At 41.4% G+C, this 20,820-nt stretch overlaps 1 protein-coding gene across 3 annotated transcripts in view; it reads left to right on the plus strand.

Moving 5' to 3' along the window:
* Positions 1-20,820, plus strand: part of MTHFD1 (methylenetetrahydrofolate dehydrogenase, cyclohydrolase and formyltetrahydrofolate synthetase 1) — a 47,866-nt gene that overhangs the window by 12,275 nt on the left and 14,771 nt on the right. For all 3 annotated transcript variants that reach the window (XM_086748467.1, XM_086748466.1, XM_086748465.1), the window contains exons 5-21: positions 155-291; positions 397-497; positions 820-956; positions 2,346-2,457; positions 7,077-7,204; positions 7,876-7,973; positions 8,677-8,850; positions 9,352-9,488; positions 9,779-9,825; positions 12,211-12,318; positions 12,418-12,492; positions 14,277-14,379; positions 15,460-15,536; positions 16,525-16,665; positions 19,636-19,704; positions 20,239-20,350; positions 20,529-20,668. In XM_086748467.1, the coding sequence (XP_086604593.1) occupies positions 155-291; positions 397-497; positions 820-956; positions 2,346-2,457; positions 7,077-7,204; positions 7,876-7,973; positions 8,677-8,850; positions 9,352-9,488; positions 9,779-9,825; positions 12,211-12,318; positions 12,418-12,492; positions 14,277-14,379; positions 15,460-15,536; positions 16,525-16,665; positions 19,636-19,704; positions 20,239-20,350; positions 20,529-20,668 (1,896 nt within the window). The remainder of the gene's footprint in view (positions 1-154; positions 292-396; positions 498-819; positions 957-2,345; positions 2,458-7,076; positions 7,205-7,875; positions 7,974-8,676; positions 8,851-9,351; positions 9,489-9,778; positions 9,826-12,210; positions 12,319-12,417; positions 12,493-14,276; positions 14,380-15,459; positions 15,537-16,524; positions 16,666-19,635; positions 19,705-20,238; positions 20,351-20,528; positions 20,669-20,820) is intronic.

Genomic DNA, 20,820 nt, shown 5'->3' on the forward strand with positions numbered 1-20,820 from the left:
TTTCTAAAAATAAAAAATGTGAGTCATACTCTTGGGTGGAAAAACTAAACATATTGTGTGTATGCTTTAATCCAGATAGGATTGTGCTTTTTCCTTTACATCAGTCATATTTCAGTTTATCAGACATGAAGTTTTTGATCTTTACTTGTTGTAGGTCCTCAAGTGTATTGCCTCTTTGAATGGAGACCCTGCTGTTCATGGCTTTATAGTGCAGCTGCCACTTGACTCTGATAAACCCATCAATACAGAAAAAATAACCAATGCTGTCGCACCTGAGAAGGATGTAGATGGGTAAACTGGCAGCTACTCCAGAAAGAAATGTTTTGGTTTTTGTTCTTTTGAATGGTGATCATGAGCCTGGGCATCTTACTTGGCCTTTATTCTTTCAAAATACAGCTTAAGTAGCATCAATGCTGGGAAACTCTCTAGAGGAGACCTTGGAGACTGCTTTATTCCCTGTACTCCAAAAGGATGCATGGAGCTTATCAGGCAGACAGGTAAGGAGGTTTCCATCCATTATTCATGAATACAGTAGTCTTTGGTAAGAGAAGAAATTATGCACCTTGTAAGGGTATACTTGGCATTGAAACTTTTGTTGGGATGCCACATTTAATCTCTGCCTTTTCAGACCAGAACAGAGCTAGCTCTTTCTTCCTCCCTCCCAACAACCGATTTCCTGTCACATGCAACCCAGAGGAAAAATAGTATCCTGAAGTAGCAGAGCCAGACTTAAACTGACCAAAAGACTCTGGATCTGTTTGTTTGTACTAGGATGCACAATGATCTATTTGTACTTTCTCCGAACTTTCTGTGGTGCAGGCATCCAGGTTGCAGGGAAAAGAGCAGTAGTGGTCGGTCGCAGTAAGATTGTTGGTGCTCCCATGCATGACCTGCTGCTCTGGAATCATGCAACAGTAACCACTTGCCATTCAAAGACCTCAACGCTGGCTGAGGAGGTAAGGATGGGATAGGATGGATGCATGAGGCTGTAGTTGTCGGCTGCAAGCCAGTACCACCTGCTGCAAGCTGCTACTTGGTGTATTGCTACTCTAAGTCATTGGGTCTGGGTTGTCTTTAATCTGAAACAGTTTCTCAGTCTTGTTCATTGTATGGTTGTGTAAATACTTTTGCTGGAATAGGATCTTGATTATTTCGTACCCTTAATTAGAGCATTTTAATTATAATAATAAAATAATTATTTTTGTTTTCTTTGGACACATGCTGAGAACTTAATCGTCCCTTCCTAATCTCCATGTAGTGGCCTGCAAGACAGCATATGTTTTTGTTTTTTCCCTAAAAAGGCTAGGTGGTCTTTTGCTTTTATGACTGGGAAATGCTAGACCAAATGTTTTCTCCAGGTTTTTTTTCCAGTCTGTTTTCTATGACTGGGAATTGGGACCATTCTCCTCTTTAGCAGTGAGAGTGACAGAAATAGTGTGTTGCTGTGCTGCCACCTACTTGGATTTCATAGAGCAAGCAACACTGCCAGGCTCTGTAGGCAAGTATTAAAGCTGAAAAGGGGTAGGTGTATTTGAATATAACTCACAAAGAAGATCAGAAACACTGCAGTGCTTCATGCCATTAAGTTGCTGTTCAATAAGACTCATTAGGTTGATTAACAATTGAAGTCCTAATTCTTAATGAAATCTTAAAAATAGTTTATTTCCCTGGAAGATGAAAAGAAAAAATTCCAAAAGATAGCAGCTTCCTAAGCAAATATGAATGAAGCAGTGCAAGAACTGACAGCGGGCTTTAGTCAGAGTCTCTAGCACCAGGTTTGTGACCAGATCTGTCAAATTTACTGAGTACTGTCTGAACAAAGACTAGTGCTGAATTACAATCAGCTTTCCTTGTAGTTGCGTGTTACACAGTCCTAGACGTAAAAACCACAAGACAGTGCTGCCACAAGTGAAGTGCTGCTTAGAGTTCTGTGCAGGGGTTGTTCTTGTCTGCTGTCTGATGAGTGCTGGGTATATTTCTAGCATCGAAAAGAGCAGCTGAATATGCAGGGATATTTGAAAGGTGGAAGATAAGAATATGCAGAAGGCTTGAATTTTATCTAAAAGTGGTTTATATGATCCACTTGGAGGAGTTCAAAGGAGGCTGTGAAGTGTTGACTAGCAACAGTTCAGGGGAGGAGTGTGAAAATAGGCCATGATTTCTGGCTGCAGTAATTCATCCTTGCCAAGGAACTGCTAGCTGCCTGTGATTGCTGATGCCCTTCCATCCCTCTGTGAGCACACATTTTCACTGCAATTGAAGCTGATCCAAGTTACTGCTGAAGCAGCTCTGCGTTTTTCCACTGCCAGTGCGATACAGAGTTGTTTGTTTGGCTTTTTTTATAGGTTGGTAAAGCTGATATCCTGGTGGTTGCAGCTGGTAAAGCTGAAATGGTAAAAGGTGAATGGATCAAACCTGGTGCAATTGTAATAGACTGTGGAATTAATCATGTGCCAGGTACGTGGGTAATGTATAAAGAGTGGGGATATGTTTATTTGTATATAAACGCAGTTGCTAAGTAAGTACATGGATACTGTTTTCTTGGTGTTTCTAGTCGATGTGGTCTTCTTTCTCTTTTGAGTCTGTCTTAGGTAGTGGTGGTGACCTCTAAAGATGCCAGAATAAAAAAAAAGGTTGGTCTGAAGTACTGTTCTAAAGCAAATCAATGGCAGTTTCATTTCTGCCTTCAATGAACCTGACGACTAGCAGAGGAAAGAGGAGGCCTAGGAAATATTACAACAGAATATCCATGTAATTTGCCACAACTACATAGTGAAGTATTGCTGCTGTTGTCACTTGTCAGTGTGCAACTTTGCTGTCATTACTTTGTGGCTAGATTTGATTAAGCTGTTCTATTTGAAATGCATAAATGGCAAGCAGTCTCTTAACGTAGCTGTGGATTTGTTGAATCACATAATTAACTTCTTAGGCTTGAATGGCTGTTGTCTTGAAACAATGCAGCTTTTGCAAGAGTATTGATAACAGTGGCCCTGTCATAGAATAAAGTGCTTTAACATAACGGATTTTAGGGTAGAGTTTCACTTAGCTACTCTTTTCTTGTAAAGGAGGAAGAGACAGTCTGGCAATTTATGTTTTCGTCTCATTTTAAAACCAAATTACACATATTGAATGATATGGAAAATTAGTCACCATCCAACTATCTCTGTGCTACGCCCACAAGGCTTTTAAAAGGTAGTTTTCATAATTAATCAGTCATTTTGTTGCCATTATTTAATGGAATGTAAAGAAATTTCTGTTCAGCAGTCTTGTTCCTCAAAGATGATTTTGAGTTGCATTTAAAAACATTAGTCCTCTGTCTAATTAAAACTAAAAAGTCATCTGCTGTTGCTGTTTGTTGCTTAATGTATTTGTGTCATGCTATCCAAACTTAGGCAATTTGCCAAAACCCACACAGGGTCACTGCTGATTTGCGAGAAGCAGAATGCCTTGGAGTCTCCCCCACTAACATGTTGCAAATGAAACTACCATTGTGTCTCTGACATGTGATGATATGACCTTTTTTTCAGACTTGATGTGAACTACATCTCTGAGGACACATCCCTGTTTCTTTGCTATTAGTCTGCCTCAGGCAGTGCACTGAGATCTTAGCTTCTTGTACGTTGCGTAGCAATATGCTTAATGGTGGTGTGAGGCTCAGTAATCAGGGCTTGATAGAGTGCCATGGAAATCGTCAGATTTCAAAGTGATGGATGCCGCAAACTTTTCTGTGGTTTTCTGAAGCTGTTGAGTTTTGCCTCTTTCTTCCTTTCCCTTTTGTGAAAAAGTTTTCAGATTTATTTTTTGGGAAATCAGTGCCAGAATTGTGGGAATTGCAATGCTACAGAAAGAATGGCAGCTAGTTTGCCAGCTGCTCCAGCTACATCACTACCTGTATAGAATATAGCTGCTAGCTTTAATGGTGCTTTGAATGTGGTGGGGGGAGAAGCAGCATAGTTGCCATGCGTCTTGCCGTAGCTGTAAGTGCACCCAGCTTGGAGCCTCCTCGGTGTAGATGTGAGTTGCAGCTGGAGGACATGGCAATCTCTGGATATGCCTATACTTTGCAAGTCAGGATGCCCTGTGCAGGCAAATCCCCATATGATTTAATGTATCATTACATTACATTGCAGACTTGCAAAGTTGGAGTTAAAAAACGTTACAGCCATTAAGTGCCATGCAAATACAGCTGTTGTGCTTCTGGATGGAGGGTGGCCCGTATACTCCCAAGGCTGCCAGTTTGGAGGCTAGAATAGGCAGTTTAGGCACATCTGGCTTTGTGTTCATGTGTACTACAGCTGAAGATAATTTCTTCCAGGTGTCCAGGTAGAGAGAGGGGATCTTCTGAAACCTCTGTGAGAGCAGACGTGTGTCTTATATCTTATTGCCTTTCCAAACTGGATTGCATTTGTCTTTCGCTCCCCGCTGCTGCAGTTGGAGGGCTAGTCCCACAAATATTCTGAATGCTTTATTCCAGGCCTGTTGAAATTGCTCTGCTATAGGAAGAGAGAGCAGTGCAGGCAGACTATATTCCCAGAGACGGCACAGTTTCTAGAGTGTCCCCTCTGAGTCCTGCTGGAGGAAGCAACCCTGGTCAGAGTCCTCCTCTGCTGTGAGATTTTGGCCTAGGCCAACAGGAAGCCTTGAACAGTGGGATATGAGAGCAGCAAAGGAGGATCAGCCTCTGTGGATCTCAGTGCCATGGTCTTCAAATACAAGAGGAGCCAGAAAGATACAGAAAGCCTTGACTTGATGCTCTGTTTACGTCTTCATGTACTGGCAATCAAGCTGGCATCACAGGCCTACAAGATCAGATTGTGTTGGATCCCTCATGAAACACCTTTCCCAGTGATGTCCAGAAAAAGAAGTAGACTGCAAGCAGGTGGTCTCATGTTTTATAGATGAGGGTCATGTATGCTCTTGTGTTCTTGCAGTCATATATCCACCAGAAACGTGTTGCAGTTGGATGTACATTGGCACAAGTTTGCTTGGAAGCCATGTAGATAATCCCAACCCTTGTCTGTGAATTAGCTCCAGTCCAGAGGCTGTCTGTCATGCAGCTGTCTCTGGAGATAGATGGAGATCATCGTACCTGTTCATTCCATGTGTGTAGACATGTCCTTCACTTCTTTGATCTCAAGAGTCCTTGGATGCTCTCTCATGTGTTCCAGCTGGCTGGAGAACGTACTGGACCAAAGAAGGCAACCGGCACTGGGAATGGTTATAGGGTCACTGGTGCTCTGTGTAACTAGTTTGGTTTTTTTAAGAGTAGAATGATTAATATTGAGAAGGTGAAATTATGGGGAGAGGCAGAAAGTGTTGTATATGCACTTTCCTTCAGAAGAATATTTTAAAGGTAACTGAATAGCTCCTAAGTTGTGCTCAGCGGTGCTTGGCGTGAGGTGCAAATGCGGAGGCAGGGACTGGGAGTTTGTCTGGCTGGTGCTCATCACTGTGTCAATCTGTGTAACAGATTAGGCTGTTTGTGTTTGGAGTGCCTCATTCATTGCTTGTTTACTTCATTGTTGGGCCTGGAGTCTTCCTGGCCAGGATGAATGGTTGGTATCCTTGAAAGAAAATATGATTATGTTATTTGCTTTTTGCAACCTTAATTAAAGTGGTCTCTAGGCTGGAAGGCGAGACTGGTCTGCAGATCAGGCAGCAAAGCTGACAGTGGCTGTGGAAACACTATTTAACAGCTGTGATGTTGCTCAAGCTTTGAATTTAGGGAGATTAAGTGTTGCTTAGAACACAAACACAGCAAAACATCCAAGCTGCTAATTGTCAGTAACAATGCAGATAAATTGGTGTTGGCAGGAGCTGCTTTTGTTCCCTCTTTATTTTAACTTAATCAACTGTTTAGGAGTTTGGTTTCTCTTCCACTCCTCCCCCTCGCCAATTGTACGTTAAAATTATTGATTGTGTTCTGTTCAAATGTACACTTACTGTATGCAATGTAATATTTAAATGTAAAAACATTAATATTTATATTCAGGCTTTTCACACTGCTTAAAAGTTCCATAGAGTCCTCATATCTGAAATTAGGATCTGCCACTCCAGGAGAAACTTAGATTTTTTTTTATTTTTTTTTTTTTTTTATGCTGTGTCTATAATCAGCAAGTTTCTTAAATGACTGTGCTGGTTTACTAATGCGTTTTGTCTTTTTCTCTCTTTATGGGTGTACTTAAAGGTCACCACTGGAAAAAAAAGTGCTATATCTCCTTCTGAATTATCAGGTCATGTAGTGCAGCAGGATATAGCATTTTTTTTGCCACAGAGAAAGGAGATTATTCTACTGGAGCTCTCTTAAGCCACCTGTGAGGTTTGTTTTGACAAGACTCTGATCTCTGTGAACTGCAGTATTTACCAGTCCATCATTAGAATGGCAATGAGTAATTGAAAAGCTCAGCACTTTCCATCTTCAGTTTCTGTAAAGTCCTAGATGTCCTCCAGACAATACTTACTTCAATAGTAAGACCTAGATGTCCTCCAGAATGGAACAGAGCAAATGTAAACCTGGGTTTTTTGAATAAGCCAGCCATGTTTCTTCTCTCACTTCTAGACCATTGGTTTATGTCTCCTTCAAATTATGTCTCCTTCAAAGTTGAATCTGTACTAATCCTTCAGAGCAATACAGCAGGAGCTGTGAGAGGATGGTTCAGGTGACATCTCTGTTGTATGTCTCATTTGTGGCTTTTTTTATTGCACAGATTTAAGACTTAATCTATGCTTTAGTCCCCTGCTCTTGTTTGGGAGTCATCTTCAGACTGCCCTGTGAGCCACATGCCACTGAGAAAATACTTGCATCCTCGAGGAAAGGGAGATCTATCTGGCTGAGGATAAATGGCTCTTAATGGGAAGATATGTTGCTGTTGATGCTTTCTGAGTGAAGTATGATGATAACAGCTTCATCTTGTGATGATGTTTCAACTTTTTACCTTTCTTCACAGCTTCCTGGGTGCTCAGCTTCTGTTTTGCTTTTTCCAACACAGGAGAAGACTTCAGCTTCAGCCAGTGCTACCTCCACTGTCGTTTTGGTGAAATGTGACGTCTAACTTACTTTTTCCTTAAATCCCCAGACAGCACAAAGGCCAGTGGAAAAAGAGTTGTAGGAGATGTGGCGTACAATACGGCAAAGGAAAAAGCTTCCTACATCACCCCAGTTCCTGGTGGCGTTGGGCCTATGACTGTGGCCATGTTAATGCAGGTACGTGGGAAGGCTGTGAGACTTCTGATATCTCCTCTACCTTTGGGGTATGTTGCTGCTGACCATCAGCACACTACCAAAGCAACTGGTGCTTCCTTCTTGCTCTTACAGAGGTCTAGTAAGGATTTCCAGCTTCTAGTTCAAACAATTTGGATTCAATTAACTGAGGAAGGAGATGGACCTTAAGGAAATGTCAGGACAGAGGTTTTTTGGTTGGGGTATTTGGGGGATGGGGGGGTTGGGTTTAGTTTTGTTTTGAGTGTGGTCTCTCAAAACACTGAGAAACAGGTTTGTCTTACAATGCTCTGGCTGTAATTCTAAGACTATCCATAGGGTGACTGGATCAAAAGGAGGAGAGTAACACTATAAGCCAGCTCCCTCTGTTTCCTACTTTGCTTTAAGAAACCTTGCTGGCACAGAACACTCAAAAAATCCAGCATACTGGGAGATAGTTTGGTAGATGGCTAGATAGATATGGTGGGGTTTTTTGTTTTTAAGAAAACTACGAGCAGAATCTCATTTTAGATTGTTAGCAAATGTTTTATTTGGAGCATTTTGTGTTAGTCCCAAACTGAGGCAGATGGGAGGAGAAAACCTTTCTGAGATTCTTCGTTAACCAGCATGGTTCATACAGTGGTGGTTGCTATAATGCATTCTCATGCTCATTTTAGAGCACAGTGGAGAGTGCACAGCGTTTTCTGGAGAAGTTCCAGCCTGGAAAATGGAACATCCAATATAACCAGCTTACCCTAAAGATGCCTGTTCCAAGGTAACACTTTCAAATGAAGCCCCGGGCAGTATTCATGCAGTGTAGTATTCACTTCTGTTCCCATTATACAGGGAATACATGTGTGTAGACTGTAGCTAGCATTGAAGCTTGGAGAGAAGTAGAGAGAAGGCCCTGTGAGGCGTTCCTAAGGGAGCAGAGCTAACCTGCAGTGGTGTGATGTATGTTGAAGTGTAGGCTTAGATCATCCTGATAATATTAAGGAGTAAATGTGGACTTCCACAGACTCTTTAGACCAGCTAGATCGTTGCTGATTCAGCAAATAATGAAATACTTGTATTTTGGAAAATTTTCAGTCTGACATGGCAAAAAATGTAGTGTCTTGAAGTAGGAGTTGTTGGTGTCAAGTCTCCAAGGAACAGTTTAAAATATATAAAGTACCATAAGGGAGCTTAACACATTGCCTACAGAAAAGCATTGAGGTGGGAGGAGTCGGGGGAGGCTGGTGGGGGGTTGTTTGTTGTTTGCTTTGTTGTTTTTTTTTTTTTTATTAAAAAACACACAACCCTGAGGATGTGTCTATTCTAATGTAGCCAATATCTATGAGATTAATTCATTTAACTAGGATGAGTTAAAGCTTCCATTTTAAAATATAAACTAGCTCTTTGTAGTTTATGTTGTCCAGAAGCGGGGAATTTGTGAGAAATCTTTGACTTATAAATTGACCTTGCTATCTTTCTTTAAGTGATATTGAAATATCACAGTCTTACATGCCCAAGCCCATTGATCAAGTTGCAAAAGAAGTTGGCCTGCTCCCAGATGAGGTGGAGCTCTACGGCCAAACTAAAGCCAAGGTTCATCTGTCAGCTCTGAAACGACTGAAAAACCAACCAGATGGCAAATACGTTGTTGTTACTGGGTAGGTACTTCCTTAACTGAAGCATCACTTACATGATGTCAAGGTGAAAAAAAATTTTATTAGCATGGCTTGTCATTGTATTGCCTTTTGGAAAGGTGACTCTTTGGGGTTTTAGTAAATCACATTGTGAAAATCTGTTGGTTTGGGAAATAGATTTGTGGCAAGTAGTGGGAACGTCGTTTAACATTTCTGTCCTGGAGGTGAATTATTTTGGTCTGCAGGTCAGAGTTATGAAGGGCAGACGGGAGTTCTCCTTGTCTAGTAGCCTGCCTTCAACAGTAACTAGCAAGTTATTTCAGAGGAGAGCCTTTGGCAGTTATGTGATAATTTGCTGATCTCAGTCCGGTTTTGAACTGATAATTAGCTGAAGTCTGAGCCAATCCAGAATTTGAACTGGCATTCACTGCAGTCGCTGGGTGACTGTTCTATCCCTGTATGTGTTTTGAATCTCACCCACTACAAGGGTTTAATTCTGTCTATTCTCCTTTTTTTTTGCTGCAGGATAACCCCTACTCCCCTGGGAGAGGGGAAAAGCACCACAACTGTCGGTCTTGTTCAAGCCTTAGGAGCACACCTTCACCAGAATGTCTTTGCCTGTGTTCGGCAGCCTTCTCAGGGGCCAACCTTTGGTATCAAAGGTAGGGGCTGTTCTGTTGCTTGCAGTTGGACTAAATGGGGAAAGATGTCAGTCAGAGATTTTATTCTGTTGCGTTGTAGTTTTACGTAATTCCCAGTTACAATTGCATTTCTTTGAAGAAAGAAAAACCTTGGGTAAGTTCTTCAGTGTTGCCTTCAGGTGCTGTTCTGGGATTTAAACTAAGCTGCTTGACAGTAGCTGCCGCCTTAAAGCCATTAAGCAAACATATGTAATACCACTCTGGGCTAGAGAGACCTTTATTTGCATGATTTGACTATTGTCTTTCTGTAGGTGGAGCTGCAGGTGGTGGCTATTGTCAAGTTGTCCCCATGGAAGAGGTAAATCTTTATACAAAGCCTCATAGCAGAGATAGCTCACAGACCTTGAAGAGATACTGAGTCTGTTCAGTAGGGCCTGTTGTGACAGGACTAGGGGTAACGGTTTTAAAATAGAGGGAGGTAGATTTAGATTAGATATTAGGAAAAATTTTTTTACACTGAGGGTGGTGGAACACTGGAACAGGTTGCTCAGAGAGGTGGTGGATGCCCCATCCCTGGAAACATTCAAGGCCGGGTTGGATGGGCCTCTGAGCAACCTGATCTGGTTGGAGATGTCCCTGCTCGCTGCAGGGGGGTGGACTAGATGACCTTTGAAGGTCCCTTCCAACCCTAACCATTCTATGATTCTGAGATAATTTTAAAAATCTGTTTTGTTTATGGTCCAGTGTAGCACTTGCAAGAACTGGATACTTGATTTCAGCAAAGTTTTATTTTTTTTGTGGGGAAAAAAAAAAGAAAAAAAAGAAACAAACATCTTTGGTTGTTTTGGAAGGGTACCTACATGGTCAGGGAACTTCATAGGGCTGGGAATGCCCAGTTCCTCTGTTCCCTTCCCTTCTCTGCCTTGAATTACTGTATACCCTTGCATGAAGTACATCCTGTGCCTCTTTTTCCCAGCTCTGAAATGAAGATGATAATGACTTCATACATTTTGAAAGCATATTAAGTAGTTCTGTCAGCAGCAGTGGTCACCGATTCTTTCTGTGAGCTATTTTGGTGTACTTGTGTGTTACATTACTAACATGAAATAGGAAAAGGGGAGCTGGGAATCAGTAATGCGAAGACCTGTGGGGAACTGGCACTGTGGTATATTTCTGATGTGACTTGGCAATGAGTAAAATCCCATGTCTGGGGGCAGGGAATTGAAAGGCACGTGTGGCACGTGCTCTTGTGTTTCTCTCAACTCTCAAAGTAACTGCCTGTAGAATTCTACCTCTGTTTCATGCTCTATAGATTGACACAGGGCAATTTTAGGAAGAAAAGCAGAAATGATCAAAAGGGCTGTTTGTTCCAATTGATGCAGCAAGTCCATAAAATATAAAAATGTTAAGGAGGCAGAATATTGATTTAGTCAGGTGCCAAGAACGTGTGTGAATGATAGATGTGACAGGAAAAATAATCTCCTCCTCTGTGGGAGTGTTAATAAGATGAGCCAAAGTACCTGACTGTGTGCAGGAGTGGGAAACAGCCCCACTCTTGGAACCAAACTGGCTGAAAGGACTTCTAAGTACGACCCACGTGGTATAAATGCATGTAATTTTATGAAAGTATTTTAATTGATGCATATCTCATAAAACTGGACTCACTAGTTACAGTAATGACCTTGATACATCATTGGATATTTCTGCATGCAGCTTTCATCCTAGGAAATGATTAGCAAGTTAAAAACTTCTGAATTCATACTGCAGAACCAAGGTGATAATAATTGCTTCTTGTTGCATGGATGTAGAATGAGACAACAATTAGCATTTACTAATTAGGATTTATAATCACTGTGTGGCTAGCTGTGTTCTGCTTTTAGCTATCTGTTTTTCAAGACCACAGTAGCAAGGCTTTCAACAAAATGGTATTCTAAGGTCTTTTGTCGTATCACATTTTCTAACATCCCCTTTTCATCTTCCTCCTGTGCTCTGCTACAGAGGAGGAGGATTGGGTTAACCACACCTTTTACTCCCCTGCCATATTGCAAGTGTGTCACGTAAGCTGTATATCCCAAACCGTTTGTCAGTGTAGCTACAGTGCAGCCAGATAACTCACGTAGACAAACCCACTCAAACTATCTTTTAATGAGATAGAACCAAGGAAACTACTCGCGGTGTCACTGTGTAGTACGTGGTCTACAAGTTCTGCCTACGATAATGTGTGTTTGAGTGGTTAGCTTATGCAGAGCTCTGTGCAACCGCAGCTCTACTGCTCGCGCTACGCGAGGTTGCTAGTTACAGCTTAGCTCAGATATCTTTGTGGGGGCAGCAGCAGCTTCAGCTAATGTATGTGTGAAACCTGTTGTGCAAATAATGAGTGGGTCAGCAGGAAGGTGAAGGAGGAGCAATGCAGATGTGCCATATCATGGTCTTCTCAGGTGTCAAGGAGCCTGTGAGAACTGTTCTCACAAAAAAAAAAAAAAACACAAAAAAAAACCCCACCTTTTTATTTGGAAGCTTGTTCTGGAAGTTTGTAAAATGACATAGATGTGGGGGAGGCATTTTTCTGTTTTAGATAAATTTTTTCCTCTCTTCCACATACTGCACTGAGCAATCTCTCCCCCTCCACCCTCACCCACTTTACCATTGCTATTAATACTTCTCTTTCCATCTGTCTATGATGAATTGAAATAAATGAAAATTGCAGCATGATGAGGTAACTGATATGTTTTATATCCTCTAGTTTAACCTTCACCTCACTGGTGACATCCATGCTATCACTGCAGCCAACAACCTGGTCGCTGCCGCTATTGATGCACGTATATTCCATGAACTGACCCAGACTGACCAGGTATCGTTCTTTTTTATGATGTATTGGGCCCAGCCCACGTTGGACAAGATGTTTTGGGTGTGCCAGCAGTGCTAACTACCTACTTGTTCATTCTGCAAGGCTCTCTACAGCCGTTTGGTGCCTTCTGTCAGTGATGTTAGGAAGTTCTCAGACATTCAGATCCGAAGACTACAGGTAAGTTGACAGGTTTCACGTTGGTTTCTGGTTCTGTTCCACTTACTCATCCTTTGTGCAGGTAGAGCTAGGTTACGGAAACCCTTGTGTTGTCCTGTAGGTCCTTCTGCTGGCATTTATTTTCTACATAAAGTCTGTGGAAGTGTGGTGGCCCTTTGTACAGCGCAGAAAACAGTGAAATGCAGCCCCAGGGGGAAGAATCATTGATGTAACTCTTTTATCGTATGCTGCATGAGTAACACAGTGGGAAGAGGCAAAGGGATTAGTGCCCTTTATTAATAGTGTCAATTCAGTGTCCCTAATGCAGTTTAAGGAAGGACCAGAATCAACCTCTGTAATTTACACTCAGTTACAGCTAGAGATGAATAGTTCCCCTGTGACAGCTATATAGATAATGCAGCACTAAAAAAAAGGCAATTTAAAAAATTCAGCAAAAGGAGAACATAGAGAATTTTTTTTTTTCTTATCCAGACTGAGAAAACAGGGGAAAATGGAAAAAATACCTATTCCCTACATTGCCCACTCTTCCTCTCCCCAAAACCAATTTCCAGTTAAATGAGTAGCCCTGTCATTGAGTGGCAGTCCCTGAGCAGACCACAGCTCCTCTGATCCTCAGAAATTAATCTGGGCTAGCATGTGTCCCTGGCCTCTGCAAAAATGAGGATTAACAGAGGAATAGTGTTGCTCTGGGCTTGGACCTTCTGGCTAGGAGGACAGCCTGGGGCTTGCTAAGCTCATGCAAAGTACAAACCTGTTTGTACAATATTCATGCTGGATCAGTTGCCCGTTTGGAGGTCAGAAGCAATAGTCAGACTACTTAGGAAGCTAAAACTCTGATTTATTAATTGGCTATAATGTCTCAACCATTAGAGAGTGTGTAGTTTGCTTCCACTGCTGAGCACAGAAGCTGTGTCGTATTGCTTGGTGTTCCTGTTGGACTGCTGAGGGAAATCTGCCCTAACCACCCTTCTGGTTATTAAATGTCGAGATGTGAACAGGATGCTAATATTCCAGATAGAGTATATTCTTTATGTTTATTTTTTATGTATGTATTTATTTTTCTAAATGATATGCTTAAAAAGGAAGAAAACAGGCTTTCTTCTTCTGTGCTATTCTTCTGGAGAAAAATACAACTTAGTTGTCTAGTTAATTAAAAAAAGCTTGCTTGTTCATAAATCAGCTCAATCGTTTTTCTCATTCCTAAGCTTGCGCTTATATCAGGCTTCTTGAGATAATTCTCTCAATTAAGCAGCTTGGCAAAGTGCCCATCCTCTCAGTATGTTCAAGATCAGCTTTTTGGGATGCTGACAGCCTTGTGACTGAATTGTTTAATTCCTCCTTTGTGCCGCTTAACCAGCGTGCTGAAAGCAGTGTCTTTGAGTACGTATGGCAGTGTGCAGTGACCCTAGGCAAACTAATGAGAAAGGGATGTAAGCATGTGGGACTAATGATTAGAACAAGGCGTGTAAGAAACTGCAGGAGCTTTCTCTCTCTTACTCTTTCTGTAGTTGCCTTGCACAAAGCTTGGTGACAACCTGCCCTAGTGAGCTCTATTGTCTGCCATGCCCTTTACTAACTGGCCAGCAGCAAACTCTGCTTCCAGGTGCACACTGATACAGATCATCTTATGTGGTTGTGGGGTCTAGGAGAAGGGGCGCCAAAAAGGCAGCCCCTCCTTATTTCTGAATATGTGGGTGCTGCTGTCAAAGGCTCTGGTGAAGGGTTCATTTCTGTGAATCTTTTCATTATACCTTTTTTCTTTTATTTGTCCTTTCCTCCCATAGAAATTGGGCATTAACAAAACTGATCCTATGGCTTTGACAAAGGAAGAAGTAAACTTATTTGTGAGATTGGACATTGACCCAGGCACCATAACATGGCAAAGAGGTACAAGAGCCATTAAATGAAAGAATTACTAAGAAATAAAACCTGTCAAAGAGAGGCTTGCAAGTGCTGCAGGAACCATGTTTCCTGGGAAAATGGGAAAGAGGGCAGGGCTGGTTGCTCGGTCTGACGCAGGGGCTTGAATCTGCTCTGAATTCACAAAGACTAAGACTTTGCTAATTGGTGCAAGTTTGTGTTTCTGGATTTGTCAGTCACCAAGAGAGTTGAGTTTGACAACTGTAGCCAACAGCCTTTCTACCCAACTGAGAAAGCTCTGTGAGCAAGGAGAGGGTTCTGCTCTGGGATTAAACTTGGTTTTAATCTGCCCACGTGCTCTGTTGGGGACTGACAGCAAATGAAGGCTAGATTTTTAAAAGGTTTTTTAAAGATACCTGAAGGTAAGATCTAGTCCGACAGATGTAATATTTTACTAGCAAAATAGATTTCAAATATGGACTTTTTTTTTTCTGTTTTAGACCCCAAGAGTATTGCTTTTTCTTCTTTTTATTAAAATACAGTGTGAAATGTATTCTCCAAAATTTGCTTCATAACCTATAATGGGACTAAAGTAGTCTGCCTCAAGGGAAATATTTTATAAAAGACTTAAAATTTTTCAAGCAGACAGTAGGAAAAAGCAAATTTAAGCCAGTATTTGATAGTTTGTATTTCCAAGGTCGTTTGAGTTGATGGGGCTGCATGAAATTACTCTCACTAAATGGTGGAATCTGACCATTTTATCACTTAGCTTATAAAATGATAATTTTATTTCTTTTTTGGCTGCAATGATTTCCCAATTTCACATTGACTAATGATGGTGAAAAAGTAATTGGAATAATACTAGCAGCTCTGCTTTTCAGAGAGCCTTTGGACTTGTGGTTAGTGCACACAAAGGGACATAGACTCAGTCTGGATGCAGTGCAGGGTTTGCTTGTGACTGTGTGCGTCTTAACTTTGCAGGAAGAATCACATTGCCATGCTTTAGGTATCTCAAACTGCCATCCTCTCTTCTTAGGTCATCTAGTTGAGTGAGTGTTCTTAATAGGCATAGATGTGACTTGCGACTTCTCGTTTTTCTCTCTGCAGTACTGGATACAAATGACAGGTTCCTTAGGAAAATCACTATTGGACAGTCTCCAACAGAAAAAGGCTTCTCACGAACGGTAATTTTTCCCTTTTCTTGCATGTTTTAAAAAGTACTTTGAAAAATGTGGTCCTAAAACAAGTTGCTGTAACTCCAGATATTTCCATCTTTTACCAGTACCTTGTTATAGAGAAAGCAGGAAGTCCCTTCAGCCAGGCAGTTGAATTTGCTACCAGTGCTGTGTTTAATTTTATTCTGTGTTCCCTCCTTCCCTGTTCTCTCCTGAATGCTGCCTTCCCAAACTGGGGAGACTGTGGCATAGTAACAGTGATACCCAAATGCCCTCTGTAAATGTGATGCGTGGCAATGGCTAATCTTCACCACTGCCTATGCTTTGGATGGGATGTTTGGTCAAAACTAGACACGGTATCTGAGCCTGTTGTCTAGATTCATTATATAATCAATAGAGTAAAATAGACAATCTGGGCTATGACTCCTCTCATACCTTAAGTAACTGTCAAATTACTAGTTCGAATGAGTTGTGCTCAGAAGGGCCTCTTTCTGTTGACTAGAAATGTCCCTAGGGGCTTAGCTTTGATGGAGCTGTCTTTGTTATGAATTCTACCCTTCATTTCCTATGCAATCTGGTTTGATTTTTTTTTTTTTTCTCCTGTCATTTACTGTACTGTTTAGTGATAGTCAAATGAGTTAGTAAGCTCAGTCTTCACAAATATAATATGTTAGTGTTAAGCATTCTTACATGAATCACTAATGTATGTGCCAGGAGAGTCATGTAATAGCAATGGAATAAGTAGTTTTTACTTAACTTTGCAGAAAAAAAATCCAATTTAAAATGGCCAAATTAAATGAAGTGTGTTCTGCAAGTAATGCTTTGGATTTCTTTCGTATTTCTTTCATATTTTGATGTCTGTTTGGGTTGTTTTTTTTTTGTTTGGGTTTGGTTTTTTTTTATGATGATGATTGGCATGGTTTCAACAATTTAACAGAGGTAAGGATTGCTGCAAGGGAGTCTTGATGAGTTCACATTCTTTATTCATCTCTTGCAGGCTCAGTTTGACATCACGGTGAGCAGCGAAATCATGGCTGTTTTAGCACTCTCTGATGGGTTGGATGATATGAAAAAACGACTGGGCAGAATGGTAGTAGCTTCCAGCAAGAGAGGAGAACCAGTTACAGCAGATGACCTTGTAAGAGAGTCATTCAGTTTTTAAATGCTAACTTTTTCCTATTACTTCTGAAAGTCTTTGGATTGAAAAGCATGGAGATGGCTTTGTACAGAAAAGACCTTAGCATATCAAAGATGAAATCTTGGCCCTTGGAGTTAATGAAGTGGTTTTTTACTTCAGTGTGGCTAGCACCTTACCCAGAGAGTGTGTGTGTGTGCATGCGACCTGGGCAGGGATAAAGGGTCCTCTGTAACGTGCTGTGTGTCAAGCTGAAGCTTGTACCATAGGAATTAATGGAGAAATAAACCGTGGCTTCTAGATAAAAAGCATATTTACAGATCGGAAGAGCTCTAAATGCATCCTGCTGGCCATCCTGTTTCTCAGGCTCCCTGGAGTGAGGAAAGCATTGAGCAGGAACAAAGCCTTGTGCAAATTTCATTACAGATGATGAAATATCTTACTCTGGGAGACTGTGAATGCTGTAAAAGCCAAATCCTTTGTAAAAAGTGCAAGGTCTCCATAGGGCAGCCTTTGAGGGACACAAATCCCTCATTTCCACTGCATAAAATGCTGAATATAGTAGCACTGGTGATACCTATTTCAGTAAAATATGTGTATGTAAGGCAGTCCTAAGCTGCATTTGCAAGCTGCAGCACTGTCTTGCTGCTGTCAATACGGTAATTATTAGTACAGTTCTTGGCATGTTTGTGGAGTGTGTCAAATAGCACTCTCCCAAATGATGCTTCAGCATGATTTCAGAGGAATAGCCCATGCCCCAGATGCTTCTTCCAATAAATGCTTTGAAGTTGGAAACCCTGTTTGGAGAAGGAAAAGGGAATTGAGCCCTGTATGTGAACTGTGCCTTGCCTCTTGACCTGAAGACAGAGAACAGGCTCGGGAGCATTATGCTAGTCAATAAATATATGATATTCGTGCTTACTGCTGTCCTGTATAGTAGATTTTTCCTTCTTCTGCTTGCAAAAAAACAAGAGTGTTACAGATTCACATGATGTGGCGTTAATGAGGTTTGTCTTACATTTTCTGAATGAACCTTTCCAGTGAGGCGGGAGAACCCGGAGGGTGGGTGTCCTGACCTGTGTTCCCAGGTTTTCTTCTGTGTGCGTTTGGTTTGTTTTACTTCCTCCCAGGAAAAGCCTAAGAAACAGTAGATACGCAATGTGGCCAGACTCTGGCCTTGCTGGAAGAGGGCCAGGCTGGGAAGCATCTATCTGTAAATGTTCTTATGTGAGACGTTTGTTGGGAATGAAGGAGGGCATGTGCCAAAGTTCTCTAGGCAGCTTTGAGATTTTAATTCCTACTACTAGCATGCTGCTAGTTTAACCTTAACTACCTGAGTTAAACCCTGTTTTGGAGACAGAAGTCTCTCCTGCTGCCCATCAGCAGTTGAGGCAGATTGTGCTAGGGTAGGGAGTTGTCTTGAGTTTTATGTCATATCCAGGTGATAGAAGTCTTTCATCTCAAGATTTTATTTTACTTTTTTTTTTTCCTTTTTTTAAATCTAATTAAATTTAACTTTGTCCATTGCAACTGTGGAATGGAGGATGGTATCAGACCTGTCCAACAGGTTCTTTTGATGGCTTACGTTGTTAGGAGAGTGTTACATACTCCTCATGCAGGCAGAAACGTGGTCATTGCAAAGGCCAAACATGCACAATAAGATGTCTGGGTCCTTCTGCTGGGATATAACCAGTGTTATGAGTGTGCTACCGGGAAGCCCAAAGAAGCAGGGAGAAAATATGGAATCAAAAACTGAATGCAGATTTTTAGAGAATGGGATGTGTCACTGAGTGACACGGGCCTGAGATGTCGTCATGGAAATCTTGCTCTGTAGTTTTCATTGTTCTGAAGATGACTGAAGTTTAAAGCTTATCCACTAAATGTTAAATAAGCTTTCATGTGGCAAGATTGAAACTAATGAAACAAAGCAGCAAATGGCTTTAAAAAAGAATCTTTCATATGATTGAGTGCTGCAATTCAATTGAAATTAAAAGGGAAGAAAAAGAAATCATGGTTCAAGGTTTTCAGAACTGCTTTGAACGTTTGGCTCAGTACCCATGATAGAAATTCTAGTTACTTTTGCAAGTGCTGGGCAACAGCCTGTTTGGTTTCTACTGGACTGTGTCAGTCACAAGGATGATCAAACTCTCATTTTCTTTCCAAAGCAGTTGTGCATAAAATCACAAGCTTTCACTTTGCAGGAAGCAGAATTGCTGCACCTCAGAGGAAACATGGGCTCTAGTGTTTGGCTTTCGTGATGTCGGCCTGGTCTTTCTCATCAGCACAGGTTCACTTGAAAAGTTCTTTCTGCACAAGAGACTTGGCCAGGATGTAGCAGTTAATTTTTATGACATTTCAAGGCCAGTATGTAGAGCCTAGTTGGTGAAATGTGGAAGGTAAAAAGTCCAAGACAAATCTACCTGTAAAACCCAAGAACGTTGACATATGTGTAACTTTAAAGTTCTTAGGTACTGCAAAAGAAAGACAGTAACGCTACAGTTAAGCTATCAGGATGATGAATGTGGTCCAGTATCTCAGCGTGTATAACGACTGTCCTGAAAAACTCCCTGCTTTGTGCCACTGAATGGGCTACAGTAAACCATTCGTACCTCTCACTGTTACTGTTTACTAACTCACTGTTATTGTTTACTAACCTTGCTGTAGCATTGGAACAGCAATTCTTCCTTATGCCTTCACTGCAAAGAGATGGCCAAGCAAAGTCACAACCAAGAGGCTGCCTCCAGCAGAAATCACAGATCCTCTTGCAAGGATGTAAAGGTCATTGTTCTGCCTTGCCCTGGCCATGGTTAGTTATCTCTAGAGCAACTGCTGGTTCTGGTCCTGAAAGCTCCCCGGTGCAAAACCAGCCCTGACACTGCATAGGAACCTGTCCCAAGGTCTCAGTACATCTGGAAACTGATTGGGTTTTTTTGTTGGGTGTTTTTTGTTTTGTTTGGTTTTTTTTCCTTTCAGGGAGTGACTGGTGCTTTGGCTGTCTTGATGAAAGATGCTGTTAAACCAAACCTCATGCAGACACTAGAGGTGAGCACGGGTGATTTGCTATACATGTATTCTCAGAGCCAAGAAGCAACCGGTTTAGTTCGTTCATCGCAATCCATGTGGGCTTATTCGGCTTAGAGTTGGAGGTTTACTGTGATTTCCTACCTAAAGTTCAGGGCTAGGGGAGAAGGCTAGCTTCTTTCTAGGTCTGCTGTTAGCATATGGGATGACCCTGAGGAAATGCACTAAACTTTACTGGGTCTCTGTTCTGATGTCTTTAATACTAGGAAGTGTTCTGGGAATCTAAATGGTGTGAGTGCAGGAGTTGCTGAGAATTAACCATCCTTTTCCTAAGAAGATTAATATCTCCACTTGTGCAGATTATAATAATCCTGTTTGCCCTGTAGTCCTTATTCCTGATAACAAATGTTTGATCAGAGGGCTTCAAGATATGTTTTCTAAAAGTGTATTTCTTTCTACCATAGTACTTAGCAAATCTACAGCATTTCAGCAGCTAAGTTTTACCTTCTGTTTTTTTTTTTTTCTCTCTCTCCCCCCACACCTCCTCTTTTCTAGGGAACACCAGTGTTTGTTCATGCTGGACCTTTTGCCAATATTGCACATGGGAATTCTTCAGTGTTGGCAGACAAAATAGCACTGAAGCTTGTGGGTAAAGAGGGTTTTGTTGGTAAGTGTGTAGGGTGTTTTTTGTTTACTTTTGGTTTGTTTTGCAGAGAGGGATCTGCCTTTTTTATCGTGACTGTATTTGGGTTTTTTGTCTTGGAAGAAGCTTCTGATTTATGTAATCAGAGCATGTTTTCTCCACCCAGCAACCTCTCACGAACTTCTTTTAATTCCTACTCTAGTTACAGAAGCAGGATTTGGTGCAGACATAGGCATGGAGAAATTTTTTAATATTAAGTGCCGCTATTCTGGTCTCCGGCCTCATGTGGTGGTGTTGGTTGCTACTGTCCGAGCTCTGAAAATGCATGGAGGAGGGCCTGCAGTAAGTACTAAGCAAGGTTTTCTTTAGGCCTGAGGGGCTGTTACTGTTGTTCCTATCCAGCCACTTAAAGCCCTGTAGGGTTTGATCTGCTTGTAATTGTCTTAAGATTTGCAATTGTAAAAGGAATCCATATGTCCCTGTTGCTTGTAAGC

Source organism: Chlamydotis macqueenii, chromosome 5 (assembly GCF_036417535.1).
Source record: "Chlamydotis macqueenii isolate bChlMac1 chromosome 5, bChlMac1.mat, whole genome shotgun sequence".
In the NCBI taxonomy this organism is placed as follows: domain Eukaryota; kingdom Metazoa; phylum Chordata; class Aves; order Otidiformes; family Otididae; genus Chlamydotis; species Chlamydotis macqueenii.